This window comes from Dendrobium catenatum, unplaced genomic scaffold, assembly GCF_001605985.2.
Source record: "Dendrobium catenatum unplaced genomic scaffold, ASM160598v2 fragScaff_scaffold_8, whole genome shotgun sequence".
Taxonomy (NCBI): domain Eukaryota; kingdom Viridiplantae; phylum Streptophyta; class Magnoliopsida; order Asparagales; family Orchidaceae; genus Dendrobium; species Dendrobium catenatum.
The window spans coordinates 97,475-112,095 of record NW_021318470.1 but is presented as its reverse complement, the minus strand read 5'-3'; the positions used below and the strand labels follow the sequence as shown (position 1 = coordinate 112,095).

Sequence of the window (14,621 nt, the reverse complement as noted above, 5' to 3'; positions counted from 1 at the left end):
GGGGGGGGGAGCGGGTGCAAACTTATAGTAACTGTTCGCATATATGTCGGGGGTTTCTAGGGGCAGCACCCCCTGAATAAATTTTGATTTACTATTTCTTTTTGTATTTGGTTCATCATTCCCTAGAAATAACACATCTACATAATATCTTTAAATATATTGGGGGCAATTGCCTAAAGATCATAGTATTTTAACATTTTTAGGGGGGGGGGGGCAATTACCTAAAACTCTTATAATAAAGACTAAAAAATGCCTAATTAATAGTGTAATGAAAAAAAAAAATTTTTGAGGGGGGTTCCGCCCCTGCGCCTACCAACGTCGACACACCACTCTGACCACAGTTGCCCGCCGACTATGGTCCTTCCGACCTTCATCCCCTGCGGAATATGATCCCTTTGACTACAATCCCCCCAGCCTTCATCACTAGCAGACTACAGTCTCTTGGACCTTCGTCGCCCACTGACTACAATCCCTGTGACCTCCGCTACCCATCAACTACAATTACTTCGACCTCCATCGCATACATACAATCATATCAACCAAATGAACATCCCAACTCTCTTGAGAACAACTCTTATATTATTAGATTTTTCCAACTCCCACAAACTTATAGTAACTGTTCGCATATATGTCGGGGGTTTCTAGGGGCAGCACCCCCTGAATAAATTTTGATTTACTATTTCTCTTTGTATTTGGTTTATCATTCCCTATAAATAACACATCTACAAAATATATTTAAATATATTGGGGGCAATTGCCTAAAGATCATAGTATTTTAACATTTTTAGGGGGGGGGGCAATTACCTAAAACTCTTATAATAAAGTCTAAAAAATACCTAAATTAATAGTGTAATGAAAAAAATTAATAATAAAGATTTTCTCAAATTGATATATTGGTAAATTTGTCCAAAGTTCAATAACACTTCATTTGATAACCCATATCAAGCCCTTTGATCATAAACAATTCATTCAACACTTAAGTTCGAACGTGATTCATAATTGAATGGTCTTAGGCTCACTTGATTCATCTCGTCAAGATGCTCAACACATAGATTCGAAGATTATGTGATCCATTAATTTAAGTCCCGAAGTGTTAAAACAAACTTCAAATATTTGATTTAGGCTCATTTAATATTACATTTTGTGTCATTAAGTTCCCTTCTGTAAGATGCATGATCAATTTGACTATAAAACATATTAAAAATAGAATTCAAAAGATTCTAAATTTAATTAAAAAATTTAATGTTATCTCCAAATTCATATTTGAACGGATGAATTTTCCGATCAATAAGATTTAGTAAATCTTTTTTAAATTAAATTTGAATTCTACTGGCTGCCAAATAACCATATTGTATTAGAAAATTGTCACTATTATTGGGGTCTCAAAATTAAGCAAAGATTAATAGTATTGATGTTGACTGGTTGATTGAAATAGTTGGTCTGATCAACGTTAAGATAATATATTTGATATATCATCAAAAAAATTATCTTGATCTGGCACGAATATTGAGACAAAATCAAGTTGCGATCTTCCGAAATTAAATATGGGACCATCTGAACTCCGATTTCAGCAAACTTACAATCGAACTGAACATTTGAGAGCCGAACTGGATCCAAATCAAAGACCCGAAGAGCATTTGAAAAAGATCAAACCATAAATTGGATGGCCAAACAATTTCTAAATATTACATGCTTATAGTCAAATCGAGCGGCTCAACGAAATGAATCCAACGAGCTCAAGATAATCAAATTGTAATCTCATTAAGACATTCAAATGCCCAACAAATGGTCTACAATCAAGGAGATCAACATGAGCTATCTATTCAAACAACTCCCTACTTATCCTTGATCTCCTAATGCCCTAAAAGAATTAAATACTAATTAACACAATGTTTTACTACACTAATTAAAATAAAAAGAAAATTTGTGTGTATATTAATGATGTTCTCCATACACTTCTGTATTTTTCATATGTAATTTCAGTACAAAAAATCCATTTAAGCAAGTAAGATGATTCCATAAGGTGGAGGCCAACATGTGAACCATGTGAAGCTTAATCTAAAGGTCAAACATGACATCTCAACTTCATGTATAGAATTAGATCCAATTTACAATAAACAAAGTTAACTATATTTACTCTATAAAATAAGAAAATTTAAGATTAATTTGAAGCCCAGGATAATGTACAGGGGCGGAACCAGTCCTAATTTTGAGGGGGTGCAAATTAAATATAAAAATAATTAAATAATTAAATAAAACAAATATAAAAATTAACATTTTTAAATACAAATCCAATGAGATTAAGCTTATATGTATGTGAGGTTATCTTTTTTAATTCTAGAGAGATTATTAAGGATTGGATAAGCAGATAAAGTATGGTGGGTTGATTGTGCTCTCAAAATAATATAGGTTAGTTTTGTCCAGAACTAACCGCAGTTGGAGATTTGGGCAAGAATTCTATATATCAAGTAGAATTCAAAAAAAAAAAAAAAAAAAAAAAAAAATTTTAAAAAAATCTTATAATGAGTGAAGGAGGGATCAATTATTCTATACGGACGTCAGACACCGTCTGGAGGTAAATTAGAGCACGCCACTTCACCTCCTTGCTATGTACCGCGGCTATGTACCTGTTGTGCACCGGATGATGTGGTGCGCTCTGATTTACCTCCGGACACAGATCTACTCCAAGTGTCCCCAAAGAATAATTTCTCCAAAGAAATATATGCACTATTCTATAAAATTATTCTGTGCAAACACCGTGTTCGGAGATGAATCAGAGCGCGCCATGTCACTCAGTACGCATGAGTTACATAGTCGTGGTACACAACAAAGAGGTGACGTTGTGTGCTCTGATTTATATCCGGACGGCGGGCCCACTTTAATAATTGTACTCCGAACATTTTAATAAAGGAGCAGTGAAATTTCTTGTTGACATTTAATTCATATCGTTAAAGATAATGGACCATTCTGAGTATATACTGAGCTCAACGCCTCCTCTAATTGAGCTCAACCACTTTACCATGCATATATAATTATGAATATATATTTTGTTTCTGTATATAAAACAGTACTTAATTTTCCCACATTACGCACAATCCAACCTACCCTGTTAAGTAGGTAAGCATTAATTTTGTATAATATATTTTGGCTTCGTTTGTCAGAGTTTTTTTACTGTTTTTTAAAGAAATTTTCGAGTATAAAAATTTTAACTTTTATATTAAAAAAGTATTTTGAAAAGCATTAAAAAAGCCATCCTAAACAAAGCATTTATCTCTTTTTCTTTTTCAATATAATTGCTTTCTTATTATTTTTTTAAAGTAAATTTTTAATTAATTTTTTTCCTAAAATTTACTTTAAAAAATAATAATAAAACCATCACAAACAAAACATAAAGGGTACTTGGGGCTGCTTTTTTATAAAATTGATTGCAAAATAAGTGCAAAAAATAACTTATATATTGTTATAAAAAATAATGAGAAGACAATAGCCAACAAAAACTATAATTACTATCTTAAAAAATAAAACAACCCATAAATTATCACTTTTAATTATTATATAACTAGTTATTAATAAGAGTATACGGTATCATTAAAACCGAAATTAAGAAATATTACTCTATTTTAAAAAAATTAACATTTTTAAATACAACAAACGCCCTTAATATTTGTGAAAAACAACATGACAATTTTATTTATTTACTCTAAATATATGAACAATATATATATTAAACAAAATTTTCTACATAGAAGCAACCAATTAGAACTGGGAAGGAGAAATCAACTGGAAGTAGAAAACAAAAATAAATGCTCACCAGGAATTACAGCAATAACTCTAATTGAATGCGCATACACACACCACACCTAATATGCTTTATACCCAATATAACGAGCAATTATTAGGTCCTTTCACTAGATGTAGAGGAAGGTTCGGTTTTAGGCAAAAATAGGTCAAAAAGTACAAATACCGAGTTTTTTGAAAAACTCGGTATTTTTTCAAAAAACTCGGTATTTGCACTTTTTTAGACAAAACTGAACCTTCCTCTAGGTCCTTGCACCGGACCAAATAAAAGTTCCAATATAACATCAGCAAAGAGTGTTAACATCTAAAATACAAATGCATAGGCTTTGTTTAGGACGATTTTTTTATTGCTTTTTAAAACAGCTTTATAGTATACAAATTAAAAATTCTAAACTAAAAAGCTGATTTAAAAAGCAGTAAGAAAGCCATCCCAAACAAAGCCTAAAGCTTTGTTTAGGACAATTTTTTTATTATTTCTTAAAGCAGCTTTATAGTATACAAATTAATAATTCTATACAAAAAAGCTGCTTTAAAAAGCAATAAAAAAGCCGTCTCAAACGAAGCCTTAGGCTTTGTTTGAGACAGTTTTCTTACTATTTTTTAAAACAACTATTTAACACACAAATTTCTAATTTACAATTTTTTTATATTAATAAATTACATTAAAAAACAACAAAAAAGCTACCCCAAATGAGATCCTAATCCTTCAAATTTGAATTAACTAAAGGGAGGCCTTAGCAATGTACAAGAATCGCACTACCTGATAATTTAGACTTGGTGCTTACACTCTTATAGTTCCAAGGACAGAAAATTTCAGCTCTATAATAACTCTTCAAGGAATAATATAAATACAACACAAAACTAACAAATTACTTCGTTGAAAATTTACAATAAAAAATCATAACAAATTATACAACAACCATCTTGATTGTTGAGCTTGAATAGATTTATGCACAAAGATCTATCTCCTTCGACAAAAGTTCAGTGGCCCACCCATCTCATCTGTTTTTGTTCATCAATGATAGCAGTGGATACTATGTACCAATTATAGAATTTAGGTTTCATTTGAGACGATTTTCTTATTGCTTCTTAAAGAATATTCCAAATACAAAAATTAAAAAAAAAATTGTACTAAAAAATTGCTTTAAGAAGCAGAAAAAAACTGTTCCAAACGATGCCTTAGTCAGCATCACTTCCGCTTTCCAAAGGAAGCATATTCAGCATGAATTTGCATATCATAGTAAATTCTCTGCATCAAAATTTCTTGTCATAAACACCTCATGTTATGAGAATAAAAAAATTAATGAGAAGTATTAAACTCACATGTGAGACTTGATATGCAGAAATTGGAAAGAGTTCCTCTCCTCATTATAAAAACTTTTCTTCAATTCATAAAACAGATGGTGCTGATGCCCATCCTCACCAAAAAAGAGGTATAATGGAGTACCGAAAGAACTCCAAAACCAAAATCTTAGCTCATTGCTGCTCTCCCGGGCCCACGTGGCATCTTCTTTGATGAAGCTAAAAAGAGTAGAGAAGGTTAGAAAATGCAAAAAGAATTTTAAATAAAAGCATGAGAAAGCAGTATTATCCATACAATCTTCAACATCTTTCAACTGGTAATAGTGGGGAGCAATTTCAACTAGCCAGTCTGGCTTCAACTCAGTAACCTGCACAAGGTTAGTTCAATCATAGTAATTCATAATAAATTTAAAAATAATTTATAAGTGCACAAAGTATCGTTAAGTACCTGTCGCATGTACTCTTTGGTGGTAAGCACAAGTTCATGGTAAATAACCCAGCGAGGAGGTAATTCCTATAGGAAAGAGAACAAAAGTTGTCTTCAAAGCACATCTAAATTCAAATGCACGCTAGTTTTCTTATCCATAGTTTTCTAACTTGAAGTGCAAAATATAGAATATAACATAAATGAAAGCAGATGAAAACGCTAGGGTGCTTAGTTTACTTATGCGGCTGACTTAGGCTTCTTTTGGGATGATTTTTTTTATTACTTCTTAAAACAGTTTTTTAGTTTAAAATAAAAAATTTTATACTAAAAAATTACTTTAAGAAGTAAAAAAGTCATCCCAAATGAAGTCTTAGATGCTTTATTCTATTTTTTTTTTCTCTAAACGTAAATACAAAAATAAACGTTATGGAGTAAGAAATGACTTATAAGAATGCAAGGAATGTTGTTTACCTGTGCCAGGCCGGAGCTTGGATGTATGTGAACTGTTTGTGGATTTTTAACAGTTTGGTACGCACCAGTCTTTTGGAGCCTTGCAGCATGATAAAAAAATCCTAAAAAGATCTTTGATGTCACTAATTATGCGTAACAAATATATAAAGATATCAACATAACAAAAACAGATTTTATACCTGATGTTATAGCCTTCTTGATTGCATCTAAATTGGAAGGATTTGAAACAATCTCAATCCCAACTTTTTCCAAGAGACCTTCTAGCTGGTCTCTGATATCTCTGGCTCGTTTCATACTGCGGACCTGATTTTAATTTGAAGTTAAAAGTTATCAAAGAGAGAATCTTCTAAAACCACTTTGTAATTAAAAAATAGAGTATTATTCTAATGATCAGATTGGCAAAATAATTTAACAATAACTTGGAAAAAAAATCCCGATGTAAGCAAGACTACTTAATGAGGTTTTATCATTGTTAAAAAACGCCACATTTACTCGAACATGTATTTTTATCTGAGGGTAGCACATCATACTTTAAAGTTGAAAGATAATGTCACAAAGCATAAGCAGTCACATGATTCAGCTGATCATGTGAAACCTGCACCAAGTTTTTCAGCATGGAAAAAAAAGCCAACTATCCCAAAACAACATCTAGAATTCGACATATAAGGTTATCTGTCACCACTAGCAAAGAATTTAATACTCTGGCATTATAATTGGTTATGAAACTTTATTATGATATCACACATAAACCACCTCATATTCAAGTAAGCTTTAGGTTGAAACATGATCAATGTTGAGCTTTAAAATCTAGATCCTATGCCAACAATTAGCAATTAAGATTGTAACAGTAGTCTAAAAAGATTAAATGAAGTGTTTTACGTAATTTTTATTATTGAGAGATGAAGTACAGTTGTTAAACCTAGCTCTTCTCTCTACCTCTCATAGACTTCCCTCTCTCAGGATTTCGTTCCGAGTCCATAACAATAAAAAATAAAATCCAGGCATATTCCATTACCATTGCTCCAATGCTCTCTCAAGTCCAAAACAATAAAAAATAAAATTGAAGCCTATTCCATTATCATCGCTCTAACACCATCGTCCAAATGAACATGCATGGAGTGATATCATCCCAAACCTTCAAGTTCAGTTTTACCAAGTATGTGAAATTAATGCATCAGCTTTCATAAGCAAACTTTCATGTTGGGTGCTCCTCTCTAGCACATTCGTTTGATCATATATCAATAAAACATCCATTTAGCTACTAGGTTTTCTCAATGAATTATTTCAGTTTTTGGTATATACACCATAATTCAGGATATTTTTTAATCAAATCCCTCTAAACCGAAATAGAACATTTAATCAGCTATGACCTGTTAGATTCTAACACATTCTTATGACAAAATATTAACCTTATTTAAAAAAGGTTATGCATTACACTGGCAAATAATTTCTACGAGAGTATTTTTGGAACAAGTGGTGAAGTAATATTCTAAGATAAATAATCTAGATTTATAAAGGGGCTTTAAATGGTACAAGGAATAAGTATGAAAAAGAAAAGTCTCTCAGGCTTATTGTGATATTACCTGGATGTAGTTTTCATAACACCATTGCGTTGAGAAGTTTGTTTCTTTCCAGGAAGCGTACACCTGAAATACAAGAACCAAGGCTTGTGAGAACCGACTTTAATGCTAGAAGACACAGAAACAAAAAAATACTGAAGAAGGTTGGCATATAATAGAAACTAGAGCAATTGAATGTTACATTTAGCAAAGCAATATGGTCACCAACATTCCCAGTATGAAAATTCAGCCTAGCATTGTCTGCATGGACTTGCTTGTCCTTGGGACGATAGAAGATTGAATTCCCAACCGACAGCATTGCAGCAATGGATACAATCTCTTCAGAGCACTTATATTTATCTGAAGCAACAATCATCTTGGAAAGCATTGGATCAAGTGGAAACTCTGCCATCATCCTCCCAATTTTGGTTAACTCTCCATGGCTATTCAGTGCATTAAGTGCATAAAGTTGTTCAAGAGCCTTAATCACTGCCTCTGAAGGAGGAGGATCCATAAAATCAAAATTTACCAAACTACGAATGCCCAAGCTCTTAAGAGAAAGCACAACATTTGCAAGATTGCACCTCTGTATCTCAGGTACTGTATTTTCGTCAAGATCATTTTCATAATTATATGCAGTGTACAGACGAAAACATTTTCCAGGCCCTGTGCGCCCAGATCGTCCAGCCCTTTGCATCGCAGAGGCTTTTGAGATTGGATTTACAAGCAATGATTCCATACCAGTACGTGGATTATAAGATTTTATCTTGCAGAATCCAGGATCAACAACATATTTAATACCATCAATGGTTAAGGATGTTTCAGCAATGTTAGTTGCCAATACGACCTTGCGAGCCCCTTCCGGTGTAGGTTCAAAGATTTTTGCCTGAAGCTCTGTTGGAAGATTGGCATAGATTGGGCATACTATAAGTTCTGCAATTTTAGTTCCTAAACCCCTAGTTCTATGCTTCAGAATCTCATCAATAGTTTCAATTTCTTCCTGTCCAGTAAGAAATACAAGAATATCACCAGGAGGTTGTGTCACATGTATTTGAAGAACAGTGACAATGGCAGCATCAATGTAATCGGCTTCAGGAGCAGTTGTGTAATGTATATCAACAGGATATCTCCTCCCTGGAATTTTGAAAATGGGAGCTGAATCAAAAAAATCACTGAACTTCTCAGCATCAAGTGTCGCACTAGAGATTAGCAACTTAAGGTCCTTCCGGAAGCGTGCAATATCCTGATAAAGGTAATGTAACGTCATGCATGCTTGAAGGAACAAAACAGTTATATCAAATGAAATTAAAGTAGCATAACAGCATTATCATACCAAGTGACACAGACCATACAAATAGTTCAACACAGTGCAAGCTAAAAAACGAAAGAAGTAATTTACAGAGATTTTGCATGATCAAATAGAGATATGGAGCTAAGATAACTTACCTTAACCAAGCCAAACAAAATATCAGTTGAAATCGTCCTTTCATGTGCCTCATCGACCATGATAACGCTGAAATTTAGTATGAAGAAAAGAAGCAGGTCAACTACAGGACAATTACAATCAAACAGAAATATGCTCATTTGAAAGAGTACCTATAACTTGCTAAATCAGGTTCACTGAGAAATTCCCGCAACAACATCCCATCTGTCATATATTTTAGAATAGTCTTCTCAGATGTACAATCTTCAAACCTGATAGAATAGCCAACCTGCATATTAACAGTGCCAAAACTGATGGGTAACTAGCAAACCATTGATGGTAGATTTCAGTTATCAGAATATGCATCATAAAGGAGAAAGTTAAGATGGGTTACAAACCTCATGACCAAGTTTGACACCCATTTCCTGGGACACACGTGCGGCAACACTCATTGCGGCCACACGACGTGGTTGGGTGCATCCAACCTAAGTTGTTTAAAAGGAAAGAAAGATGTCAACTTTCAAAATTTATGGTGCTCACAAGTCACTAGTGTATATGAACCCATGTATAAACAAAAATAATTAACAAAATTTGCTACAGTTCAAAAGCTGCAACGCTGCTACAGTGCAACAAAAACAAGAATGTATAAAATAATTTATAGATAAAAGGTTAATGTTATAATGCAAATATACATATATACATTTAACTGAAGGTAAAAAAAACCTAGCGTGCAAAATGGGTGGTCCTAATGGCATTCGAAAACTACAGTTTCTTCTATGTTATCTCCATTTTTTGTTTGGTTATTGGTATTGTCAGTAAACCATTTTGTTAAGTAAATGCATTTTATCATATGCAGGAGATCATCATTGGTAGTAAATAATGTATCTCCAAAATTATGGGTCTCCTAAAGTCACAACCAGGCCTATCTTGTTACAATCTGTTAAAGTGGACATATCTCATTATCTAGAATAGCTTTAGCAATAAGCTACTGTAGAAATTGCTTGTAGAAATTTGGGAAAAGTCTTGGCTGAAATATAATTTCAGCAATTTTGAAAACCAACGACAAGGAAACCATGAATAGAACACACAAGAATACTCTTTTATTGAAAGTTTTGTGAAATAAAAGACAAGATATAAGTGGATCTTTAATTGGAGAGGAAGATACAGCTCTCACAAATCTATATCCGTCGGCTAGAGCTCAAACACCTTAAGAACAATTTAATTTCAGCAAGCAACACAACCCTAACACTAAGAAAAACCCCCAACTTAAAAGCATACAATAAAAGAAAAATATCCAAACAGCCCTCAAATCAGCCCCCAAAATCTGCCCTATTAAATTAGAAAATATGTCCTAATTAATCCCCTCCAAATTAGTCCCCAAATATGTCTTCTTCAAATTAGAAAATATTTCTTAATTAATCCCCTCCAAATCAACCCCCGAGAGAGCCGGTCCTTACCAGCAGGACCGGTCTAGGAGGGACCCTATCTAACAACTACATAGAAAAAAACTGCCAAAAGACTAAACATTGAGTCAAGTGGTGGAGAGTGATGGACAGAGAGTAGAATCCAAGTAAGCAGACATAGGCTTGAAATAATCAATCTCGTTGAAAACTAGATTTATGTCAAGATTGCCTAGAATTTTCAATTTTTAGGAATTATTTTTAATATGTTGCATAATTTTAAAGCATTAGACTCAATTAGTTAAATGCTCTAATCAAGATGAAAGCCTTTTTGGACTATAGACAATGACCTCGTCACCATACATAAACTTCACATACCTCATGTTCACATTGAGAAAAAGCTAATAATTGTCATAGTTAATAGCTAGCTTTTGGTGAATATCCTCATGAAGATCATGCATACGTTGTACAAATGACTTTGAAAATGTGCTAGGCCTTCTAAAAGTTATGCAAATTAGGAGAGCTCCACACTTCTTTATAATGTTTATGATTTTAGTATAAGGATTAAAAATCTTAAAGAATAAAGAAATCATGAAAAGAAGGGGCATGCTGATGTAGAACGGGAAGGAGGCGTTGTAAAAGGAGAGGAAATTCCTCTCCAAAAATCCAAAATATTTTCTTACAATCTTGTAGAGAAAGAAACCCAAATCAAACCTGAAATGAGTTTCAGGTTTTCTGATAGTGGGGATGTAGCTTGGGAGGAAAACTCAAGCTCAGGGCTTGAGAGAAATTCGGCCGACGGAGAGAGGATTGGATAATTAATTTTTTTCAAGTAATTGGCTGCACTTCTGGAAAGTTTTCAACCCAGCAATGAGGAGAAAGGGGGAAGCGGGACAAGGAGATGGAGGGAACAATAAAGTTCTGGATTGTTTCCAAGCAAGGATTGAGGGAAATCAAATCCTTAATTCCGTGAGATGAGTTAGGGAAATAAATTCAAATTCTTTTCTTTAGAGGTAGCCGGGCCAAGCCTTGAGGAATTTCAGCCAGCAAAGGAAATTAGAGACAGGATTTAATTCCCCAAGACAGAGGCTGATTTTGGTAGGATTTGAACGGTGCAGGCCAGAGAAGAAATTCGGCCAGCAGGCTTTGAGCTTTTGTAAAATTCGGTTTTTGAGATTGGGGAAAATAGGCTTGATTTGTTTCCAAACAGGACTTTCCTATTGGAATTAATCAAACAGACAAAGGCAAGAGGGAATCTCGGCTATGAGCAATGTGGGGGAGAAAAGGAAATAATTATTAATTAAAGCCAAGGTGGGATTTGTGGAGAGCAATTAATGTTGCTTGATTTGGATTTGAATATTAGGAAAGGGGTTTTAAAATCCTATTTGAATATTAAAATTCAAATAAGTTTTAATAAGGAAACTTTCTAAAAAATAGCTTTCATAAATTAGGAAAGATTTCGAATTTCAAAATGCATGATTTTGAATTTGAAATCAACCCAAAATATGTCAAATTCAAATATTTTCATCAAATCCTCTCTCATTCAAAATTCAAATAGGATTTGCTTGAATGAACTTTCCTAAAATAGAAGTTGAAATTCGGAAAGAAATTTGAATTTCAAATTTTAAACAATTTGAATTTACAATTAAGTCCTAATATCATGCCCCCAAATTAGGAAATTTCAAGGAGACGGAGAAGTGGGGATGAGGGGTTTCGGGTGGAGGTGAAATCGGTGGCCAAACGAAGATGGGGAGGAGGAAGATGAATATGACTAAGGGAAACAATAAGAAGAAACAAAACAAAACAAAAACAAAGATAAAAACGAAAGATAGAAGACAAAGAACCGCGAGCCTCGGACTCTTCCGACGATTGACGGGTGATGCTTTGCCCTTCTCGAAGGGACTTCAAATCACGAGCCCGGACCCATCCTGCGGCTGGTGAAGACTTCGATTCCTCTCATAGGAATCTCACTAACGCTCTCTCACAAGAAGAACACAAGTGTGGGAAACAATTTTTCATATTAATCAACCCCCCATTACAATAGCTTAAGGCCCTTATTTATAGGCCATAACATGAGAAAATAGAAAATTACAAAAATGCCCCTTGGGCCACAACACTCAAATAAATTTACCTAGGGGTAAAATAGAAAATAACATAAAATAGAAACTAAAATGCAGAAAACAAAGTCACATGCCAATCTTAATAAAGTCACCTAGTTCAAACTCTCAGAGCAGTAAACAAGATAGGTAGTTCAAATATGTTAATTAACTAATATTAAAACAAATCTAAAGATTAATAGATCAAAAAATAAATTAATTGAAAAATAAATAATAAGTCACTCTCCTTTTCAAACTCTACTCACATTTTTCAAATTGATGACCAGGTAAGAATGATGGCAAATCAAAATATACTAAAATAGTTATTTTAAAACATTTTAAATTTATTTATCTACCATATTCTCAAAATTCTGCTCAAGAAAATGTTTTATTATTCCATGCAATTCAATGCATGATTTATATATTTGTATGTATGTGCATAAGAAAAAATAATATCATGCAAATGATATTTTTTAGACATATTTTGTTATATTACGGAGCACAAAAATTAACAATATATGTAGTAACTATGATAGGAAACGTGAACGGAGGAAAATAAGAGTTGGATTCTAAAATTAAATAATATTTTATAATGAGTTAAGGTGGCAAATTTGTGCGTGATTTGTATCCACTTTGTGCTTGTTTTGTATCCAAAATACATCTTAGAAGCTTCAGACTTTTTTTTTTTTTTGAAAATTAAAATTAGATATGGTAAATGGAGCACGAAAAAATGTCCCGAAGTGTTCAAGTGTCTGAGCGAATGACATGATTTAAGAGTTCTTTAAAAGTGCTTTTGCTCATAGCTAAATTACACCTTTATCAATTCTCATCTTCCAAAAGAAGAGTGAAATAGCATTCAATTTATGAAAAGAAAATGACCAAAAACGAGCATGAAGATTGAAAGAAAAAATAATCTTCAAATGTAAAATTCCATTAAAATATACCATTTTCCCATCCTTTGTATAACCAGCTTCATGAAGATATTGTGGCATCTGAGTAGTCTTTCCGGAGCCAGTTTCTCCGACAATAACAAGTATCTATCAAGATACATAAGGTAAAATATTTAGTTAGATGTGTTACTGAAAGTTTTATCAATTCAAAAGAAAGTAAGATCCAAAATGTGAATCGCAACAATTCAACCCAACAAAAAAATTTATTATTGCAAATTAATCTATGCAACACCGTCATAGCAAATAAAAAATTATATCCTAAAGAATTAATTGAAATTAAAATTAAAAATTAAATAATGCATGTCTTTGTTCAAATCTTTGGCCTTAAAATGCAAGACCAATATTTTTTAATTGTATCTACAACATTAAAAACTTGTAAATGGTGCTTTGTCATATTTTAATGATGACTTGATCCTCAATTAATTATGTAAAAGTATGAAATATTGGATGAAATGAAGATTTCAAAGGCTGGAAAGCTCAAGATTTATTGGTTCCAGTTAAACTCGATTAAATAGCTAGCAAAACCTATATATGAAACATGTTCAAACAAATATTTGAAAAGTTGCAAAAAAATCTCTTCAAACATTTTGAAGGGAAGATTTAATATGTTCTCGAGAGCACATTTCTTATAAATTCAAAAAATGATTTAAAAACAAAAGTTCAGCAAACCTGGTGGTCATTAATAGCCTTGAGAAGTTCCTCTCGATAAGGATATATTGGCAGAGATTTTCTTTCTTCCTGTACATCCGTTCATAAATAAATCAATACACTTCAAAAAAGCAGGAAAAACAATTACTATAAAATAAAGTTCATGGATGAAAAATTACCTAACCTCCATCAAAACTAGTTGCAAATAAAAGAACACCACAATTACCAAAACATAAAATAAAAGGATCAGGAAAAATAAATCAGGATTTTGAAGTACAGCACCTGCAACTTTTCTAACATGGTTTTTGCTGCTGAATCGTTTGGTTCCTCGGCCATCTCATCTTCATGCTATAAAAGAAGGAAATATTCGAATTTAAAACTAAAGTATAACCAGTTTAACAATCTCTTACATGAATTAAACCTTAATCACTGAAGCATGAAACTTATTTTGGTTCACATGCCTGAGTTCCATCTAAAACTGATGCCTTAATGAAATCAATCCCATCTTCAAATACATATCTGGATGTACATTTCAAGCAGCATTAAT

The 14,621-nt window shown here is 32.9% G+C and overlaps 1 protein-coding gene across 1 annotated transcript in view; it reads right to left on the bottom strand.

Moving 5' to 3' along the window:
• LOC110091947 (pre-mRNA-splicing factor ATP-dependent RNA helicase DEAH1) overlaps window positions 1–14,593 on the bottom strand; it is a gene marked incomplete at its 5' end in the record, with an annotated part of 21,461 nt that extends 6,868 nt beyond the window's left edge. The window contains 14 exon segments of the mRNA XM_020816259.2: window positions 5,232–5,319; window positions 5,396–5,468; window positions 5,549–5,614; window positions 5,999–6,099; window positions 6,178–6,301; window positions 7,582–7,644; window positions 7,760–8,800; window positions 9,004–9,070; window positions 9,154–9,269; window positions 9,379–9,465; window positions 13,421–13,513; window positions 14,096–14,164; window positions 14,357–14,422; window positions 14,536–14,593. Coding sequence (XP_020671918.1) covers window positions 5,270–5,319; window positions 5,396–5,468; window positions 5,549–5,614; window positions 5,999–6,099; window positions 6,178–6,301; window positions 7,582–7,644; window positions 7,760–8,800; window positions 9,004–9,070; window positions 9,154–9,269; window positions 9,379–9,465; window positions 13,421–13,513; window positions 14,096–14,164; window positions 14,357–14,422; window positions 14,536–14,593 — 2,074 coding nt within the window.
• Between the last annotated feature and the right edge of the window lie 28 nt (window positions 14,594–14,621).